The sequence below is a fragment of the Zalophus californianus genome, chromosome 7 (assembly GCF_009762305.2).
Source record: "Zalophus californianus isolate mZalCal1 chromosome 7, mZalCal1.pri.v2, whole genome shotgun sequence".
Classification (NCBI taxonomy): Eukaryota; Metazoa; Chordata; class Mammalia; order Carnivora; family Otariidae; genus Zalophus; species Zalophus californianus.
This window is the reverse complement of record NC_045601.1, coordinates 108,358,313-108,379,915: the sequence shown is the minus strand read 5'-3', so window position 1 is coordinate 108,379,915 and position 21,603 is coordinate 108,358,313. Positions and strand designations below refer to the sequence as shown.

Below are 21,603 nucleotides of genomic sequence, written 5' to 3'. Positions count from 1 at the left end.
GCCCCCCAAGGGACTTTTTAAAAGAAGCTGGCCCAGGTCCCACATGGGTGTGGGCGGGATAGTTCCAGAAGGCAAAGACCGGGTGCTCAGAGTTCTGATCTGTTTCTGTGGAGGTGGAGAGTGGGAGACGGGCAGCCTTGGAGGGGGATCAGTCAGGCCTGGGACGGCTGCCCCTCCCATCTCTTCCCAGCCCAGCTTCAGCCTCCGCACACCTGCCCCATGCGCCCCTTCTCCTCGGCACCGTTCAGCCAGGTGGATCCTCTCATGCTGCTCTGGCATCTGCCCCAGGAGGGATTCTTGCAGTTACAAACCAGCCTGGGGAAGCCACAGGGCCTCCCTCTGATGTGCCACCACATCAGCTGCCCTCTGCCCCGCCACACCTCTCTTGTGTGGTCGCCTCTCCTTGGAGGCCCCGATGTGGACCCCAGCCGTCCTGACTTGGCATCCGTGTCTGGGAGAAGAGTGGAGGATGGGACCGAGACAAGCCCCGGAAGGCGGAGACACTGGGCTCTGGAATGGGGAAGCCGGCGGATTTCATTCCCGCCCTGGGTCCGAGAAAAGGGATGGCGCCCCACGTCCAAATGCACTGAGACCCCTGTCACTAGAATTGTCCATGCAGAAGGGCCACGGGGAAGATTCTGGAGTTGGGACTGGAGGGCCCCCCTCCCCCTCCACACGGGGCCTTCCTCAGAGATTTAGAGGCTTAGCCTAAAAGCATGGTATGGAGGTGGAAAACTTTGGCTCGCCACTTTGCATTTCTTTGAACCTCAGAATGATTTTTCTGTCCGCATTTCCTCCGTGTCACGTGGAAATAATCCCACCCCACAGGGCTATTGTAAGCCTCTTCCGCAAGCTTAGCACGGTGCCCTGAACGCAGGAGCTGTTGGACGGTAGACCCATCCTACTCCAGCCTTCTTTAATTCTTTCTTCAATCAAGCCCACGCGCATGCACTCACATTTTACTGTCCTCAAGCCCCTGTCAGCCAGGCGTTACCCTCAGAAAGGTAACTGAAGAGTGTTTAATGAGGGGAGTGTTTGCAGAGAAGGGGGTATCGCTGAGGGACTGGTGACGTGCCCAGAGAGTGGCCACAGAGGGCAGCCCATCTTGCTTCCAAGCCTGAGTGGTAAAGGGAGGTGGCTTTGCCACAGGAGCCCAGGGAGAGTTTTCCCAGGAGCTGTGGTTGAGGGTAGAAGAAACCAATGAGGGCCCCAACTGGGACCCAGTAGGGAGGGCAGGGAACAGGTACCCAGCCTTCCCTCTCCTACTCCCAGCCAGTCTCCTTCCACTGCTTTCCAGTGGATGAACTGCTGGGAGCCAGAGGGCAGGGGAGCCCGAGTGATCCAGTCCGCAGAGGTCAGCCTCCTGGAGCTCAGGGCACACAGAGAAGGCTGGAGAATGAGTGGGGAGGAGGCCAAGAGGATAACCAGCAACACGACCGTGTGGAACCCCCGGGAGCAGGTACAGTTTGGGTATAAGAGGTGAACAACACAGTGGCCTCTACCCCGAGTTTCTGAGGACAGGCTGACAATACACAGCTGCTTATAATGCAAGAAATAAATGAACACTATGTATGTTATCGTAGAAGTGTGAACGTTGTCATAGATGTGAAGGTGACCCCTGTGACTTCCATCTCCTGCTGTTCCTGCCTTGGCACAATCCTCTTCCTCTGAGGCTGAGGGAGACCCGTGACTCGCGCCTCATCCACAGAATGTGGCAAAGGTACAAGGATGGCATTGCCTTGCTTAGTGACCCTATAAGCTTCCATTGTAGCAGATTGGAGAGAGATTCTCCTTGCTGGCTTGACGAAATAAGCAGCCACATTGAGGAGCCCCTGTAACAAGGAACTTTGGACAGCTTCTAGAAACTGTGGGCAGCCTCTAGGACCCAAGAGTGGCCTCCAGACAGGATCTAGCAAGAAGCCAGGGCCCTCAATCCGATAGCCAGGAAACGAATTCTCCCAACCACCTAAAGGAGGTGGATGTGGATTCTTCCCCAGTCAAGCCTCCAGATGCACACACGGCCCAGATGACACCTTGATCCCAGCCCTTTGAGACGTGGGGCAGAGGACCCAGGGAAGCTATGCCCAGACTCCTGGCCCACAGCAACTGCAGGATAATGAAGGTGTAGAGTTGGCAGCTACTGACTTTGTGGTAATGGTTAAGCAGCGTAGGAAGCTAATATAACACATAAGCAAACAGTGTGCTGAGGCAAGAAATATGAATTCTGCCGAGATTCGGAAGGGCTCACAGAGGAGGGTGTGTGTGCTCACACAGGAAGTGGGGCGGGGGGGAGGATGTAAATAGGAAGCGATGGAAAGATGAGCTGTCACCTCATCCTCGAGCCCTTCAGCCCAAACCCTGAAGCCGAGAGGGCTCCGAGGACAAGGATGTTAGCCTGGGCCCCGGCTGCGCGGGAGGAGTGCCCCCCACCCCGGCCCCATATCCAAGACACTCGCCAGGCAGCTTAATGGAAGCAGGCCGGCCCCAGCCCCTCCCACCCTGGCCCAGTGCGCCCTGTGTTCATCACTTGAGGCAGAGGAGAGGCAAAGAAGTCTTATTTGGTTTCTTTTTCAAAAATAGCTGTCCTCTGTTCTTGTGAGCAATATGTGTTCATTATAAACCACGTAAAAAATACAGATAATTTTTCAAAAGCCAAGATTAAAATTTCACTGGTGATGTCATGACGCAGATTTGAGCCTTGTTCATGTTTTGGCTGCTTCCTTCCAGTTACAGTTCTCACGAACACAACAGTGTTGTGTGGCAGGGACAACCCTCATCCCAGGCGGGCCTCTAGGCTTAGCCTGGGAATATGCAGGACGAGCAGTAGCAGCTCACCATGCACCTGTGTGCTGGCGCCCTCACTCACACTCACTCACACTCACACACACGTTCCCCAGGCCACTAAGCACACACTCAATGTCCCCCATCCCCATGCCCCTAGGAGGGGATGGTATCAAGTGTGGATCAAATGGAAGGTTGAATTCAGGCCTCCCGGGATGAGTCTCCGGGGATGTGAGAGTGTGGTCAGGAGAGGACCAGTGAGTGTGTGTGTACATGGCTGTGTGTACCTGTATAGTGTTATGTAGGAGGAGATTTCCCCTAGCTGCTCGGGACTCGTCTTGGATGTCCACAAACTCTGCATCAGTCAGGTGTTCTTATATATTAACTATCCGTGGTGTGACCGGAACCCCTTAAATTGTGCTGGCCAGGTGCAGTGCACAGCCCGGATCACTGTACACAGCAGCCCGGTCAGGAGCCCACACCTGGCCCAGCTGTGGAAAAGGAAACAGCTCTATCTCATATGTACCTCAATTCCATGTCTGAGGGCAGGAACCAAAAACATTGAGAACCCGCTCAAAGCAGGAGAGGGGAATGGAGGTAACAGGATCAGAACAGTCACTGGCTGACTGGCTGGCCACCCATTCTGTCCTGGTAAGAAAGGATAAGGAGATTGCAAAATGGGTAAGAAAATCCTCTCACCTATCAGCTCAAGGCCATAATCCTGGGCCTCTGCTTCCCTAAGCTTTGTTCTATTTTCACTCCTCTTTCCTAGGAGCAGTCCCCATTGGCTGCAAGGGTTTAGTGGGGACTTAACGCCAGTTCTCCGGCATCTCCTGGATTTGGTCGTGGGCTCGCGCAGCCCCCCATTACCTTTGTCCCTCTGCTCACCACCTCCTGACATTTCCCTGAGCTGATTCATCGGACCCTCTTTGCTCAGCTTGGGAGGTCTCTGGCCTGTGAGCGAGGAGGGCCCAGGGTTAGAAAGCCAAGCCGCCCTGGGCCAGGGGCCGCGGGGAACAGGACCCGTCCACCTCGGGCACCGCCGCGTGCAGCCTGGGAGATGGGCAATGTGATGGACGGGAAGTCGGTGGAGGAGCTGAGCAGCACCGAGTGCCACCAGTGGTACAAGAAGTTCATGACCGAGTGCCCCTCCGGCCAGCTCACCCTCTACGAGTTCCGTCAGTTCTTCGGCCTCAAGAACCTGAGCCCGTCCGCCAGCCAGTATGTGGAGCAGATGTTTGAGACCTTTGACTTCAACAAAGTGAGCAGAGGCCTGGGTGGGGGGCGCTGGAGGCCCGGCCAGTGCAGGGCTGGGGGGCGCAGGTGCCGGAACATGGCGTCTGCCGGAGGAGGGGGTGTGCTTCTCTGTGTATCTGGGGCTACGTTAGGGAGTCAACTGATCTCATCTTCATTGAGCACCTACTGTGAGTCAGGCACTGGGGGTTCAGAAACAAACCAGGCCCCAGCTGCACCCTCACCTTCCAGGGGAAGACAGAGGGGTCCATAGGTTAGTGTGCCCACAGACCCAACCTAATGGCTTCCTCTGCCTCGTCCACACACACGTCTCGATTTACTCCAAAACATGTGTGAACACTTAGAAGACAGTCGTCGAGCACCTACTAAGGGCTGGGTGCTATGCCTGGAGCTTTTGCCCAGGCCCTTAGAGGCTCACAGGGTACAGGAGGAGAGGGAGTGGAGAGGAGAGAGCAGGGTGATAAGCCCCTGGCCCCGGCTGGCCTGGCGCAGGCAGGCCCATGTTACGTGGGTCGTCCCTGATGCTCTGTGGTTCACCCGTGATGCTCTGGGGACAGGCCAGGCTGCCTGGTTGCTGGGACCTCTAGGCTACTCCCGACTCCAAAGTGCCCAAAAACCTCAGCTCACCTTCTCTCAAGTGGGTCTGAATGAAGGTCTGCACGGTGGTCAAATGGTACTCTCCCTGAGTCATCACTGGGACACAGGGTGGGGACTTCCTGATCAGCTAGAGGGGTACCGGGGCAGGGGCTAGGCACAGTGAGTTAGGGCCTTTAGTTTTCATCAGCTGGGTGGCCGTGCACCCAGCATCTCCCCCCCCCCAACCATCCTCAGCTCAGTACCCGCATCTGCCATGGAGGTTGAGAGCATGAGTCAAGATGTTTGTTGGTTTCAAGAGCAAATCTTCCATTTATTTGGAGCAATTCAGTCAAGATGCAGTGGCAGAAGGACCCAAATCTCCAAACCTGTCTCCCTACCCCATTGGACCCCACCCAGGATGTGATGATGCTCTACCATGCATCTACTTCAAGCTGGGGACAGGCTGCCCAGAGCTTTCTCAGCCCCCTTCACTACCCAGAGGGTCCAAACACCACTGTGGGCAGGGCTTCTAAGGACAGCTGGGGCTCAGAAGCTATTTAAAACTCACTAATATTTAGGGTCAAGGGGCCAAAGCAGATTATGGGCTTTGAGTCCCAACCTCAAGGGCAGCATTCTGGTGCCCAGTGGCTTTCCTTGGGTGGGGGGGGTTGCTGGGGAGCAGAGTACTGGCGCCCACGGCATGGAGACCAGAAGGGATGGCATCAGCATGCTGGGCCCCCCAAGTGCTCCACAGGAAGGAATAATTCCTGAACGGCAGGGAGGAAAGTAATGGTTGAGCCTCAATGCCTTATATCCAAACACGCAGCTTCTCACCTGCTAAGGAAACCCTTGGGATCAAGACACATCTCCAGAAGGACCCCCTAAAAATCGCATGTATGACAGCAGGGAGGGACAACCCACAAACCCTGTATTTGCAAGCATCACCTCCACTGCCCCAATCTTCCTTGATTACACCATGCACACCTTCGCCTTATGGCCTTTGTGATGCTTGGGACCCTCTTCCTCCAGAATTCTGCTTGGCTCACACCTTCCCCGGCTACAAGTCTCTAGCCCAAATTCTCCTTCCCGCTGACACCTGCCCTGATTTCTCGGTTGAAACCCTGTTTAACTGGGGCTAGCCCCTGCCCCTGAATTTCTTGTCCTACCTTCTCCCAACCAGAGCACGTCTCATCTTCCAAGACGTGCTGAATTACACTTAGCCACTATGTTTGTTGTCTGTCTCCCCCGCTGGAATGTGAGCTCCACGAGGACAGAGATTTTTGTCTGTCTGGTTCAGTGCTTTATCCCCAGGACCTAGAACGATGCCTGGACCACGGTAGGTGCTTAACAAGTATTTGTTATATGAGAAATCATGAGTTCTATGGGCGAATTCTGTGTTTTATAATGCACATTAATTCCGATACATAATTACTACAATGAAGAGTATCTTTGTAACATCTAAAAGGCCTCACGTACACCAACGGTGCCAACCCCCTTTGGGCAATATTGCCTTCTTCCCATTGTCCCGAGCAGAGACAGCTCGGCAGATTGACAGAGAGATGGGACACCGCAGCCGAAAGTTAAGCGGGGCTGTGCAAACGATGGCCTGTGGGCCCATTTTTATGAATGAAGCTTTATTAGAACACACCATGCCCACTTGTTTGCACATCACCCAAACGGAAATAGTTGCTCTCTGGCCCTTTTCAGAAAACATTCGCCAGCCCGCCCCTGAGTTAGCAGACAGTTGCATCCTGGTGGACTGTGCCGGAAGGGCAGGGTTGGGGGTGCAGCAGTGTGATCGGGGAGTGTGCCCCAGGGGATAAGCACGTACTTTGCTTACTTCAAAGTTTTGCCTGGGCTTGGCCGTGCCCGGCACTCACACAGGTGCACACAAATCGATGTAAATCTTCAGCCCTGCCTCTGAGCGCCGGGTAGGATTTGGGCCACCTAGTTTCTAGCCAAGGCTTGCTCATTCATTGGTTACGGGGTCTAACTCCTCTCAGCTTCAGCTTTCATCTGAAAATGGGGACGAAAAATCCCCCCTCCCAGGGGGGGGGGTCGTGAGATTAAATGAGGAAAGCAAATAACACACTCAGCAGGAGACACTAGAAAGAAGTTAGTATTGCTGTGTATCCTTACTGAATTTCACCCAAACCACAGTCTTGAAAAGCGGGCACTATCATTCCCGGTGTCCAGCTGAGGGACCGAGCCGCAGAGAGGCTGACTTGTCCAAGGCCACATTCTCCTAAGACATCAAGTAGCTCTTTCTGGCACAAAAGCCCATACTTTTCCATTGCCCCCTTTTAGCCATTTAAAAAAAAAGTCATGAAAGTAATTTTGAACAGCTCACTGGAAACATTCCCCACAATAGAGAGAGATAAAAAATGAAAAACGAAAGTGTCCTCGCTCCGTGTCCTCTTGCCCAGGAGAAACCTCCTTGGCTGTTTTTCTTGCTTCTCTGAGCATTGTGGCACGGAGGGCTTTGCTCTGTTCTGGGGACAACCCCGGGCAGAGGTCAGACAAGGATCAAATGAGCTAAGGTGTATGTGAAAGCCTATGAGCACAGGGAAGCACCACACAAATGTTCAGTATGATACGACACCTATTGTGGGGCTCTGGCTCATCAAGGACTCACCTGAGGCCTAGGGTGGGCACAGAGCCAGATCTCAGAGGCCATCCTGCCCAGCCTCTGTCGCATCTTTAATGACAGTGCTCCAGCCTCTGCTTGTATGCTTTCAGTGACAGGGAGCTCATTACTTCATGAGGCTGGTCCGTCCGCCAGCGGCAAATCTGCCCATTAGAGGTCTTCCTTCTGACCCCAAACGTGCCTCTGGGTAACTTCCCGGTTCTGGAGCCGGGGTTGTGAGTAAGTGGAGGAACAGGGGCTGGACTCCAAGTTCACACGCTCTGAGTCCAGTGCTCCTTACTTTAGAGTGGCTCAGCTTTTCTGCAAAACACAGGCTTCCCTCCTCCAGCTTCACTCGGCTTGGGGGCGAGATGGGCAGAGGCAGGCCTATGTTCCCCACTTCCCTGACCCCACTGGTGGGGCTGGCAGGGGCAGACAGCGGGTCGGCCTGTGAAATTTGGGGGACCCTGGAGAAATACCCCCTAAGCATGTCTTGTGCCACCCTCTCGCATGGTCAATCCCTCCCAGACTCAAGAGGCCAGCACCTTTCCCAGGAAGCCTCCCTGAGCCTCTCCTCTGGCCTCTGTCCTGGCAGAGTTGTGCGATCTTGTTCTGTGATTCCATAATGTCCTGTCCAGATGTGCTATCACTGCATAACATTGTGATGGCATAGTGAGCTCTCTCTCTCTCTCTCTTTTTTAAGGTTTTTATTTTATTTATTTGACAGAGAGAGACATAGCCCAAGTAGGCAGAGCTGCAGGCAGAGGGAGAGGGAGAAGCAGGCTCCTGGCTGAGCAGGGAGCCCGATGCGGGGCTAGATCCCAGGACCCCGGGATCATGACCTGAGCTGAAGGTAGACGCTTAACGACTGAGCCAGCCAGGCGCCCTAGTGATCTCTTTATAGAAACGATCATAGTCAGTGTAGTAACAGTAAGAGCTAACATTTCCTCAGTGTTTACCAGATGTCAGTCAGTGTTGAGTGCTTTAGGTATATAAACTCACTTAATCCCACCATAATCCCACAGAGGTAGGTACTATTATAACTGTTATAGATGAGGAAATCGAGGGCCAGAGACATTGAGTCCTTTGTCCCAGATCCCACAGCTTTGAGAGGGTGAAGGCAGGATTCAACCCTGCACCCCACCACTGCACTCCCATCAGGTCAGGGCTTATATCTTACTGAGTTCTGAAGCCTCTGTCTAGCCCCGAGCAAAGAAGGTGGTCAGTACATTTCGAAGAATAACGGGAAGAATAAGACAGGTGTTCCTTCCTCCCTTTCTACCCCCTGCCCTCTCCCCAGCTCGAAAAACCACGCCTTTACCCAGGGGTTCCCTTCCTTTTCCTCCACCTACACACACCTTCTTGCAAATGGAAGGGCTCCAGCTGGAGAATCACATGGGAGAAGCCAGTGACCGTTAGTACCAAAATGCCAGTGAAGAGAGAACATACCCTGGGAACGGGGGGTTGGTTCACCAGAAGTGCTGGCAGCCTCTGGGGCAGGCCAGGTGGGCTGCCTGGAGAGGGGGACAGAAGCGGAGGGACCCCAGCAGGAGGAGTGCGGGGCGTGGCTCAGCCTCTCCTGGGGCCTCCGGGGAGCGGGCTCAAGGTTCAGCCTCTCCTGGGGCCTCTGGGGGAGCGGGCTCAAGGCGGTTGCGCCTCTCTCGCCCAGGACGGCCACATCGATTTCATGGAGTACGTGGCTGCGCTCAGCCTGGTCCTCAAAGGGAAGGTAGAACAGAAGCTGCGCTGGTATTTCAAGCTCTACGACGTCGATGGCAACGGATGCATCGACCGCGACGAGCTGCTCACCATCATCCGGGTAACTCCAGGTGCCGAGGGCCGGGCCGGGGTGGGGGCAGCGGCCCAGGAGGACCCGGAGCCGACAGCCCGAGGGCGGGCGGGGTGGCTCTGCAGCCGGCAGAACTGCAGTGTCACAAGCGGACACGATTGGGACTGAGGGTCCGGCGCGGGGTGGGGGTGGGGGTGGGGCAGCTGCGCGACCCGGGCCACGGGCCGTCCACTCCCTGGGCTTCTGTTTTTCCATCTGTACCGAGACAAGCTCTTAAACCCCAGCGCGGCCTCTAGTGCCCAGTCTGTTGCTCGGGCACCACTGAGGCCGAGCTAGGATGGGTCCTTCACTTCTCCCCAGGCCATCCGGGCCATTAACCCCTGCAGCGACTCGACCATGAGTGCCGAAGAGTTCACCGATACAGTGTTCTCCAAGATTGATGTCAATGGGGACGGTGAGGAGGGCGGGATGGGGGCCGCCCGGGGAGAGGGGCAGGGGCGGGGTGGGGGGAGGTAAAGAGGGGCCTCTGCTGGCCACATCCTCGATCTGCCCCTGCCCCAGCCACAAGAGTTGGATTTTAGGGACCCCTGGACCAGACTTTGGGCTCTGGCTCCTTTGCCTGCTCCCCCCACAGCCTCACTTTCCCCAGCGTTCGCTCTGTCCCCTTTGCAAGACTCCGGCTCTGGGCCCCAGTACAATGCTCCCGGGGAGACAGGGGCACCCTCCTCCCCCTGACTCCCTTTCTGTCTGCTCCAGGGGAACTCTCCCTGGAGGAGTTCATCGAGGGCGTCCAGAAGGACCAGATGCTCCTGGACACGCTGACACGGAGCCTGGACCTCACCCGCATCGTGCGCAGGCTCCAGAATGGCGAGCAAGAGGAGGGCGGGGAGGGGGCCGGCGGCAGGGAGACTGAGGCAGCCAGCTGAGCCCACCCGCGCTGCTTCTGTACTGGGGAGGGGATGTGTGTTGGTGCCTGGGGTCCTCGTTGTAATACTAGATGCAGTCTACTGAACTCAAAGGCTCAGCTTGCCTCTTTGGGGTGCAGGGCCGGGGTGGGCGTACAGAGGATGGCTCCTGGACCCTGTGCATGACTCAGCAGGTGGTGACTGCCTCCTGCTGGGGGCCCTCAGGGCCCTCCGCCAGCTTTTCCCACTGAGCTGCCCCAGTCCCACTCTTTCCCCGTCCAGGGAGCTCGGCCGCAGGGCTGGGCTTTCACGGACTCCGCCGGAATCCTACAGCTCGGGTGCCGCCATCACACGCCCGACCTGCACCCCAGCACGACGAGCCTACTTGTGTGGTGCGCTGATTTGTTCCTCCCTCCCAGAAGCATGTATTGCACACCTCCTTCGTATGAACGCAGGATATTGGACACGCCAAGAAGAGGATAGATCTCATCCCTAAGGAACTAACAGGCTAAGCATCATTTTAATAAAATATGGGAAGAGAAGCTATGATACCATAGAAAGTCCTCATTTATCCCGAGGAAATCCGTCTTTATTCAGAAGTGATGGCACAGCACCCTGACTTTCCCCACTGGCCCTGCAGTGGCCTGGGGTGCCCTGGGGTTTCCCACAGCTCTGCGACTCATTGCCTGTGGCAAGTGTCCATCCCTGGTCTAACCTAAATCCCTCTTGCTGCAGTGACACCTGACACCAGTTGGGAAGTGGGCCAGGCTGTTACAGGTGGGCCCCATTCCCATTCTTTGCACACGCCAGCTTTAGGAAGACCTGAGACCTTGGGGAGAGACACAGGCTGGAGCAGTTGTGATCATTTTTGCAAAGATGCTGCTTCTTCTGGGCTTTGAGTCTTCACTTCAGCTGGGTGTGGGGGAAGGACAAGAAGTGAACAAAAATATAAGGGGAGGAGAGAGAAAACAAGGGGCAAGAGGAGTGAAGCCCCCACCCCCGGGGGGGGGGGGAAGCGGGCAGAGCGGGTCCTACCGATCACCGGGACCACCCCAGCCTGGGAAGTCAGCCAGGGCCTGAGCACAGACCTGGCAGGAAGGTGGAGATCAATGCCAGGGGCAGCCTGGGACAAAAGGGAATTGACATTTCTGTGCCTTCTCTTGGTGGCTGCCTCTTGGGAGATCCTGAAGGTAGGGAGGTGGGAGGGTATTTGAACAGAGTTAGGACATTTCCCCAACGTCAAGCACACACCACCTTCCTGACTTGGGGGCGGATCTGTGTCCCACATGGATTACTAGTCTTTTTAAATTGACCGTTTTTTACCTAAAATTTATTTCTAAAGGAAACTTTAGAGGAATATCATGCCTGTGAAATTGCAGTTCAGTAGGTGAGTTTTATTTTTCATCCATCACCATAAAGACATCTCTTCGAACGACTCCCTTTATTTAAATCTAGTTTGTACACTGGGGCTGCACATAGAGTTTGTATGACAAAATAATTCCACATCTAAAAAAATAATAATCAGAAAACCCCTTGCTTTCTCCAACTTGCTCAGTGCGCAGGGAAGATAACTGAAGTTAGGGAGAGAGAAATGGCCACCTTGGGTCACATAGCAGCTGGAGGCAAAGCCGGGCCTCGAACCAATTCTCCCCGGAGACAGAGAGAGGTTTCCCCATCCTTTAAGGAGACTCCTCTGGCTTGTGGCTGGGAATCGGGCAGGTCCATGGTGGGGGGGGGGGGGTTTGGAGAGGGTGGTGTGGGATGAGGGGTAGGGAGGGGGAGAGAGGGTTGTGTGGGGGTGTGGGTTAGCAGCAGGGGCTGGGGGAGCAGCACGAGGGCAGAGCTGAAACAGCTCCTTTAAGCACAGCCAAGGGCCAGAAGACCAGAGCCTTACTGGCTGTAATTTTCCCTTGCGGACACCCCTGGTGAAGACAGTTGGGGAGGGAGAGGCAAGACTCCTCCCCATGAACTCTTCAGGATCCTGGGAGGATGTAATTATGATCACACTCACCCCCCAACTTCTATTTTTTCTTCAGACTTGACACCTTCCAGCCCCCGGCCTTCAGAGTGTGTGGGCAGTCTCATTGCTAATTTGGTCTATGGGACCCCCCTCCCCGCCATCCCTCAGTATTCCCCTGCTTCCAGCTAAGAACCAGGTAGGAAATTGTGGATGCCCCAGAACCACCCAGCCGAAGCATACTTTTCCCAGAAGCAGCTGAAAGGAGAGAGGAAGCCGGTTCCCTTCACCACCCCAGTAAATACTCCCAGTGGACTGTGTCCTGTTGGCCACTTGAGACCAACAGCCCCGATCCACCCCCCTCAGCCCCAACCCCTTTCATAGGGGGTGCCAGAGAAGAGTGGGCACAAGCAGGCTGAGCCAGGGACCCTCTCACTATTCTGGAAACCTGGAGAGCCTGGAGGCTTGGAGGGGCCTGTGGACTCGAACTGGGCTCCCAGGACCCCAGACCCCTCAGAACATGGCACTTTTCCGCCTTTGCTGAGAGATCCAGGCACCGGGATTCACGTCCAACTGCAGCATCTTCATCACCCACTTGTCACGGCGGGCACCTTCGATGAGCTCATTCAGAGACAGCTGGCCTGCGCAAGGGGTAGGAGCGATGGTCACGTGGGAGCATGGAGACACGGGGCTGGGGGCGAGAGGAGAGGCCTCCCCTCCCAGGGGACATCCTCTTAGACAAGCCTACACGTCTTACACGAAGGAGCCTGCAGTCCCGGGGCCCAAGCTTGGGGGCTGGTCAATTCTTCCCGTTCTCCAGGAGTCTCCTGGAGGCTTCAAGAGTTTCTTAAAGGGACTTGCTTTGTAAATGAATTTAAGTTTACTTTGGCCCATGGTACCTTCAAAATGTTCCTGGGGGCTCTTCTGTGTGTGTTCCCAGCCAGCTCCCTCCCTCCGCAGCTTTGGGGCTGCTGCGCCAAGCTTGAGGGCAGAGGGCCTCAGTAGCCTGAATGGGGGCCTACCCTATGCCCGTCTCTCCAATACCTCACTCCATTGATTCCTCGGAATTACTATTATACCTTTTTCCAGATGAGGAAACTGAGTCCAGGCGGAGCGGTGAAATGGTTTGCCTGACTCTAACGCTCCTACTCTTTGACTGCACTTCCCTGGCCTCCATCGGCAGCTCCAGTGGGAGCTTAACTCGCTCTTGCCAACATCACGTGCCAGCGACACCCCTGTTAGGTTATGTCCTCCTCTCGGCCCCCAGAGCCCAGCTGAGGAGAACAGTGGCTGGGAGGTGGAGGGCCTGGGGGTGCTGTGGAGTGGGCCGCCCCCCATCGCTGCCCCCCCATTACCATCTCCGTTCTCATCCACCAGAAGGAAGATCCTGTCCACCACCTCCTCGGGTGTGAGCAGCTCTCCATGCTGCTCAGACTCCATCTCCACCCTGCAGGCTTTCTTCAGTCTGTAGATGGCCTGCGGGACAAAACCCGAGCTGCGGCCCTCAGCGAGAGCTTGCGCAGTCCCTCCCCCCAGGCCCTCAGCCCTGCGTCCCCAGCACTGCCTCCCACCCCAACAGCTGGTGCATCTTAGGACCACAGGACCCAGACCCTAATACAAAGTGACCTGTCCTAGGGCTGTTCTCTCAGGGTCCACCTGCGTGTCAGGCCTCACAGGCCACCCCACCCTGATGCTAGCTGGTGGCTTTTCCCCTGTGAGCGTCAGAGTGAGCCCCAAACCCTTCAGTGAGGTACCCGGCTCTGTGGTGGTCTCAGCTCCGCTTTACGCGGTGAGAGATGGAGATCAGAGAGGAGAAGAGCATGAAGCGTACTTATGAGTGTATGTGTAACATCGGATGATGGGAGATACCGGGGTTTGGACTGGAGGGAAAAACAGGTTTCTCCTTTGCCCTGTGTCCCCTCCCTGTGAGGCACTGTTGGTGAAGGGGAGGGGGGAAGAGACAGAGAACCGTGAGGGTTTTCCTTAGTTTCTCGACGGGGCGCTCTGCGGACAGAGGCCTGTCTTGCCAATCCCAGGGCGTCACGGCCTAGCGCGGTGCCTGGGACACAGTGGGCCCCACCGACAGGGTCTGGGAGCCCCGGAGGTACAGCCAGCCCTGGCACCTCCTGGGATGGATAAACTCGGGCAGACCACAGAACTGCCCCGAGGCGACTTCTTTATCTGTGGCCTGGGCGGACAGCCCCCACTTGGGAGTACGCTTCTGGGGAGGAACAGGCTGACGCGGGTCAGGTGTCAGTCCAGGCTATACTGGGGACGTTTTCCTCCTTGCTCATTCTTGCTAATCGTCTATCAGCGTGGTTGGTCCTGCAAAGAACCAGCTTTTGGTTTTGTTGACTTTTCTTCTCTGTGCGCTTGTTTTCTACTTCATTAATTTCTGCTCTTTAGTATTTCCCTTCTACTCTCTGGGTTTAATTTACTCTTCTTTTTCTCTCTCTCTTTTTTTTTTAAGATTTTGTTTATTCATTTGTCAGAGAGAGAGAGAGAGCCGAGCAGGGCAAGGGGTGGGGAGGGGGGAGAAGCAGACGCCCCATCGAGCAGGGAGCCAGACTCGGGGCTGGATCCCAGGACCCCGCGATCATGACCTGAGCCGAAGGCAGGCGCTTAACCGCTTAACGACTGAGCCACCCAGGCGCCCCTGTTTTTTTTCTAATTTTTTGAGATGACTTCTAAGATCATTGATCTTCAGTCTCTTATTTTCTAGCATATACATTTTAGGGCTAAAAAGCCTCTGCCAGCCCAGCATTGGTTGCATTCCCCCGTTTTGTTATGTTACGTGTGCATTAATGCCCAGTTCAAAATACTTGGTGCACCTCTGTGTGTGGTATAATTTCTATGCTGTCTGGAATATTTAGCAGTGTGTTGCCTTATTTCCAAGCCGATGGGGATTTTTAAGGTATCTTTTTGTAACCGCTTTCTAGCCTAATTCTGACTGGGGACGGAAAGCACTCTCTGAATGATTCCAATGCTGCCCCCAGCCACAGGGGCCCCCCCGGCAGCTGCTCACCCCCACGATGTCCAACAGCTCCAGGCGGTCGATGCAGCCGTTGCGGTCCTTGTCGTAGATCTTGAAGGTCCACTTGAGCTTGTGCTCCAGGGTGCCCCTCAGCACGAGGTTCAGAGCTGCCACATACTCCAGGAAGTCGATGGTGTTGTCCTGAGGTGGGGACGGGAGCTGTGAGGCCCACCCCCCCTTCCCCGGGGCACAGAGGCGGGCGGATTCTGGCCCATCCATCCCTGCACGCCCAGGGCTTTCCCTCCGGCCACCCTTGTGGCCTCTACAGCTTCGCTCATGGCTGGGCTCCAGCCCAGCATCCTTACCCAGTCTGGGATCACCCCATCCTACCTGCCCTTCCAGGCCCCAGCTCAAGGTTCGCCTCCTCCAGGAAGCCTTCCTTCTCTGACCGCTTCAGCTTACAGTGGTCTCTCTCGCTCCCTCTCCTAGCATTCAGGGCCCCTATACGCGGTTCTGCGCAGTTTGGGTCTCACTCTTGCGGCCTTGCTTAGCCGTTCTGTGCCTGTGTCTCATTCTCTAGCTGTATCATAGGCTCCCCGAGAAACGGGGGACTTCCACTGTCCTTGTCTCTCCTATGTGCTTCGCACAGCGCCGCTGCTGTGTGTCAGGTCTCATAAATATGTACGAATCCATGAATCCGTGATTGACTTCATTTGAATTTGGCACTAAGGCAGTTCTGGAAGATTGGAAAGCCGTGCTCACACTAAAAATGTCCTTTGCCCTTTCATTCACTCTGAGCCCGAGGGAAGGCAGATAGGCCGTGGCTCCAGCCCGGCTCACAGCTCACGTATAGGCCCAAGTGGGCATCACCCTCCCCGCAGGACAGGCCTCCTCCACCCCCACCCAGGAAGGGGCAGGGGAGACTGAACTCAGGGGCTAACCGCCCAGGGGGAGGAGGGGGGCACAGTCCACCTCTGTGGTGACTCTGAGCAAGTAACCAGAATGTGACAATGATCCAAAAGCAGTACACAAGAGGCAGAGGGAGCATTTGCTTCTTGTCCTTCCACACCAGTTGAGTTGGAGGTGAGAGGCTGCTGGTGGCGTCTGCAGTGGGTGGTCAGGCTGAGCCTCACAAGGAGCTCCCACTTCTAGGAGCTCCTGCTTCTGAGGGCGGGGACCTCAGCTCTCCAAAGCCAGAACCCGAGTCATCACTCTCCCCAGAGTGGCTGTCATGCACGGGGCTTTGTAACGGGGAATGACCTTGCAGGCCCAGAGCACCTCTGGCCCATTGGGTCATGCGGCTCGGGAGCCCCACCCCCAGATCAAGGGGTGGTGAGCAAGGTGTGAGCCATGGAACAGGACAGACAATGAAGCAAATAGCAAAAAGCCTATGGAAAAACCAAGAAGGAAACAAAACCAGCCCACCTCAACACCCAAAGTGTCTTATTCAACACCTTTTATGTGATTACTTCTGGTCCTCCACACCCCCCACCATGCATTTATCTAACTGAGGTCAGACTAGCTATGGTTTTATCTCCTGGATTTTTATCTTAGAATGCCCCATGTCTTTAAAATCATTTGAAATCATTTTATTTTTTTGAGGGGTACTCTGCAGTCCTTCTTGCTGAACATGGTTTTAATATTTTACGTTACACAAGGAACATCTTTGTGTATAGATATGTTTTCTTATAACTGGTAATTTTTTTAGGGTAGGTTCTTAGCAATGGTTTTTTTTTTCTTTCTCTCTCTTTTTTCACTAGTCTTTAATGCACTGTGTAAGTCTACCGTTCTGAGAAATTGTGTCACGTGTGTAGATGGGAGTAAATCTCAAGGCAAGGACATTCTCTTGTGTTAATAGTCACATCCCTCTTCCGACCATAACCCTCGGCAGCCACCGATCTGTTCTCCAGGACTATAGTATATCCACCTGGAGAATGGTATACACGTGGGATCACACAGTGTGTAGCTTTAAGATTGGCTGGTTTCACTCAGCACGATGCCCTGGAGACCCATCCAAGCTGCTGAGTGTATCAACACTTCCTTCCTTGCTACTGCTGAGGGGTCCTCCACTGCATGAATAGCCCCTCGCTGTTCTCCTCACTCACTGAAGGTTATCTGGCTTGCTTCCAACCACCCTCCCTGAGCTTTATTGAGATATAATTGCAGACTAGCCTTTTAAAGAACGTTGTGTGAATTTAAGGTGTGCAATGTGATGGTTGGTTGGTTGTTTTTTGAAAGGCTATTTTCATTAGTAATTGTTTATTAAGCTTACTAAAAATCAATCTTATGTTTCTTTTTTAACAAGAGTAGAAAAACGTATGCTAAATGGTTGGTAGGAACCATCTATGTCACGTATGCCATCTCCCTCGGGCTTGTTATACCCACTTTATGGATGAGGAAGCTGAGGCTCAGAGGTTAAATAAGTTGCCCAAGGAAAAGCCACCCAGGAAGTGGCCGAGGCTTTCAAGCTACATGTCTTCTCTAGTTCAAGTTGGAGAACTTTCCTTCTCCTCTTAAGGTCTATTACTGTCTGAAAAATGAGCCTCGTATCTATCACCACAGAGAGAAAAACAAAAAAACAAAACCACTGACAAATCCTTACTCTCCAGACCTATGGCTTCTCCCACATTCTTTGTCTAGAACCTTCTGTTCTCACAACATCCTCCCTCAGCATGATACAGTCACCACAATGAGCCCTTGCCTCCCAAGAGGCACACTGTAGAGTAGCCCTTCCTGAGGAGTGACCTCACCTGTAAGGTTGTTCAACCCCAGGACGAGTCCTGGAAGCTCCCAGCTGGGACTAATCTCATCCTCTGTGCCCGGCCCTCGTCAGCTTCAATTACCCACAGGGGCAATGGGAAGATGATGGAAATGCTTCTGTCAGCTCAAGAGCAGGAGTGGAAGTGACAGGCGTGGGATCTGCTCTGTTGGATTATCTGCCCCATTTCTCTCTGAACTGGCTGCGTTTCTGCACCAGCCCTGACCCTACCTCAGGTTACATAAGGATCCCAGACGACATTTGATTTCACCCTCCCTTTTCTTCCAACCTAGTGCATCACAGGGCAAGCGCTGGAGAGAAGAGTGTTAGAAGGGGGAGGAGTGGCAGAGACAGGCACCCCGACCTCCTTACCTCCTCCAAACCCCCATTCCTACCCCCCCAGAATTGACGTGTGAGCTAGATCTATGACCCCCTGATCTTATTTGCCCCAGCAAGTTCAGACCAATTGCCCAGAAATGAGATTCACTAATGTAAGGATTGTGCCGACGTGGGGAGTGGAGATGGGTGTGGGTTTGGAGACAGAAACTAAGTGGGCAAAGGAAAGGAGGAGGGGCTCAGTCCCCAAAAGAGGAACTTAACACACCTCTAGGAAAGCTCTTCCTTAGTAGTAGAATTCCAGTTAATAAACAAAGAAGGGATGGTAGAATTAGAAAATTATCAACGGATGTCAAACCTAGCAAATGCAAATCTGAGGAGCAGGAGGATATTTGCTTAGTCTCAAAGTATCTCCCTATAAGATGCTTGTTAAGTACAAAGGAAAAATGTGAAGTAAGTGGAGGAAACCGGCAGACACCATGGAACCAAGTGATGGAAGTTAACCACTCAGCAATGGGGCAGACCAACATGACGTGCCCCCGACAGGAGGCCCTGAGAAGGACATGACATGACCTCTGGGGCATCTGTGCCAGAAACGGAAAACCCGAAACTAATCACAAAGCTACACTGAACAAACACAAACTGTGAGATGTTCTACAAAATTAATTGGCCTACAATCTTCAAAAATGTAAGGGTCAAATAAGACAAAGAAAAGCTGAGATTAAAGATTCCAAATTAAAGGCTAAAAAGACAGGCCAAGTAAATGCAATGTGTGATCGGACCAAAAAAAGAAAGAAAGAAAGGAAAGCAAGAAAGCAAGCTATAAAGGACACATTACATGTCAATTTGACAAAACTTGAATATGGATTAGGTAATGGAATTGGGTCAATGTTGAATTTCCTGACTTTTTAATAAAAAGATTTATTTATTTGAGAGAGAGAGCATGCACAGAGGGAGAGGGAGAGAGGAACTGAAGCAGACTCCATGCCCAGCATGGAGCCTAACGCAGGGCTCAATCTCATAACCCTGAGATCACAACCTGAGCAGAAAGCAAGAGTTGGGTGCTTAACCGACTGCACCACCCAGGTGCCCCTGGATTTCCTGACTTTGATCTTTGTATTAGGTTATTTAAGAGAACCTCCTTGTTCTTAGGAAAAACACACTGAAATACATGGTGGTAAAAGGGCATGACATCTCCAACTTTCTCCAAAAGAGAGGGACACACACATACACACACACACACACACACAGCAAATGAGGCAAAATGTAAACAACTGGATAAAGTGTACGTGGGAGTCACTTATATTATTCTTTCAACTTGGTATAAGTTTGAAATCCTGTCCAAATAAAACTTATAGGGGCACCGGCACGGCTCAGTCAAGTTAAGTGTCTGCCTTCAGCTCAGGTCATGGTCCCAGGGTCCTGGGATGGAGCCCCAAGTCGGGCTGCCAGCTCAGCTGCGAGTCTGCTTCTCCCTCTGCCTGCCACTCCCCCTGCTTGTGCTCTCTTCTCTCTCTGTCTCTAAGATAAATCAATAAAATCTTTTTAAAAAGTTATAAAGAAAGGAAAAAAGCAGTTGCTGCCTATCACGTGCTAATTTGTAAGAAGAGATGAGGTAGGTATAAGGGGTTCAGCTATGTTATGTCCACTAGCTTGACAATCCCTTTGGGATCTTGAGTTGTTATCATACTGAATTTTTAGACGAATATGGGGAAGACTGATATATTTATGATAGTAAGCCTTGTCACGTATGACCTGTTTTGTTAAAAATCACTTTCTCTTTCTCAAAAACAAAACAAAACAAAACAACAAAACCAGAAACAAACTGCCTTCTCAGCAGGCACACCTGACTGGGAGTCAGGACCCTTCAGTGTATGACCTTGGCCAATCAGTTCACTCCCTTTTGTCCTGGCTGTTTCGTCATTTCATTTGGGTAATGAAGTGGGCTGCCGCGGGCTTGGAGGAGGAGCTTGAAGTCTGAAGCTCAGTCTGTGCCCTTTGAGGGAGTTCATGCGGTTCATCCCCAAGGAGGTTTCTGCTGCCCTGAGGACGCCGACCCCACCCTCCCATCCCCCCGACACGTGCTGAGGAGATGTGCACTGACTGGTACTCAGACCAAGGTCAGCCCTGAAGGGCATTCCCAGTGTTTCAGCCTAGAGAGTGAAGCTCTCCACGCATGGAGAAGTGGGGTATAGAGGCTTTCTCCAGATCGGTATCTAGGCCCAACACCCTCCCCTCAATATGGGTGGCAGAAATAGTACTTGAGGCAAATCTAATGATCTGAAGGATGATGGCAGCACCGGATGGACAACCTTAAAGAATGAAGGGGTTTCCATTTCTAAATTCAATCTCCAGGTTCGCACTTACAAAATATAGCATCTTCTCAACTGCAGGTGCCATTGGAGGGCTTAAAGAAATCCTGTGGTTGAATGATTTCATGGAACCTTCCATGACTAGGAGACTTGTAAGGGACTTTTGCATCGTCCGTCCAGTTGCCCCATCAGCACAGGAGGCCCCTCCAGCATGTGGGTGGGAAGACTGGTCTCAACTCCAAGGACCCCAGCGAGGGGGAGCTCAGGCCTTTGGGACAGTTCTTTAGCTCTTTGGAGTGACAGGGGCTCTGGTGGGTGTGAAAAACCAAGCCCTAAGGCTGTAGAGCCTTGGCCAAAAATACAGAGACTGCGGACTGACCTGTGTGCCCCTCTGCCCAGCCTACCTTCAGCTCTCAGCAGGAGGAGAGGGGGAGTCAGGAAGAGCAGAGAGACAGAGGGAGAGAAGGTGAGAGAGAGAGGAGGGAAGGAAAGATGGGAAGGGACAGGATGATGGGAAGAGAGAAGAGTGTGGGCGAAAGAGAGAGACAGAAAAGGGGAGCAGGGAATGGAGAGAAGAAAGCAGGAGGACTGGGGACGGGGAGCTCCCTCCCACCAGGGATGCTCCTTCCGCTCAACGGATGTGAGCCAGGCAGGCTGGCCGCCGTCCTCCCTTCGGTCCCTCCTTACCCCATTCTTGTCGAAGGCTTGGAACATGCCCTCTACATACTGGGTGGCCTCCTCGTTGCCTGTGACCTTGAAGAAGCGCTTAAACTCGTGCAGGAAGAGAGAGCCGCTGGGGCACTCCACCACGAACTTCTTGTACCACTCCTGGAGCTCGGCCAAGTCCATTTCGCCGGCCGCCTCCACCTCCTCCCAGCTGAACTGCTGCCCCATCCTGGCCTGGGGGGGATGTCAGGGAGCCAGGATGTGTGCTGCCTCGGGGGCTGCTGCGGATCCGTGCCTTAGGCGAGGGCCCTCTTCCCGCCTCTCCTCCGCTCAGCCAGCCTCTTCATCATCTCCTGGTGACTGAACACGATGGGCCGTGTAGGGGCAGGTGGCTGGGGAGGGGGGGGCACCAGCCCAGCTCAGCACCCTAAGATCATTAGAAGATTCCTCTGGAAGGTCTGACCTCCAGGCAGCTGAGCTCCCCCAGCCTCACCCCTCCCTTCAGTCTCACCAACCACGCAACTCAGCCTCCCTGGCAGATTGGGAAGGGGGAGAAAGGCAGGACACCGACACCCCACCATCTCACACACGCTCCCCGTTCCTTTAGTTGGGCACCGCACTGCTCCAGAGAGGCTCGACTTGGAGACACAGGAGATTCTGAAGTCCAGA

At 53.8% G+C, this 21,603-nt stretch overlaps 2 protein-coding genes across 3 annotated transcripts; one reads left to right on the top strand and one right to left on the bottom strand.

Moving 5' to 3' along the window:
- The first annotated feature begins 3,841 nt into the window (after positions 1–3,841).
- On the top strand, positions 3,842–10,389 carry GUCA1A (guanylate cyclase activator 1A). Of its 2 annotated transcripts, XM_027602995.1 has the most exons (4): positions 3,842–4,042; positions 8,907–9,056; positions 9,387–9,480; positions 9,783–10,389. In XM_027602995.1, the coding sequence occupies exons 1-4, from the start codon at positions 3,842–3,844 to the stop codon at positions 9,950–9,952; spliced, it is 615 nt and encodes a 204-aa protein (XP_027458796.1). In that variant the 3' UTR covers positions 9,953–10,389. The 2 variants fall into 2 exon arrangements, with proteins under 2 accessions (XP_027458796.1, XP_027458795.1); XM_027602994.1 differs by lacking the exon at positions 3,842–4,042 and having other exon boundaries at positions 8,429–9,056.
- A 1,874-nt stretch (positions 10,390–12,263) lies between these two features.
- On the bottom strand, positions 12,264–21,289 carry GUCA1B (guanylate cyclase activator 1B). The gene is made up of 4 exons (XM_027603696.1): positions 20,956–21,289; positions 14,914–15,063; positions 13,244–13,364; positions 12,264–12,529 (listed from the first exon to the last, which is right to left on the bottom strand). The coding sequence occupies exons 1-4, from the start codon at positions 21,160–21,162 to the stop codon at positions 12,402–12,404; spliced, it is 606 nt and encodes a 201-aa protein (XP_027459497.1). The 5' UTR covers positions 21,163–21,289; the 3' UTR covers positions 12,264–12,401.
- Between the last annotated feature and the right edge of the window lie 314 nt (positions 21,290–21,603).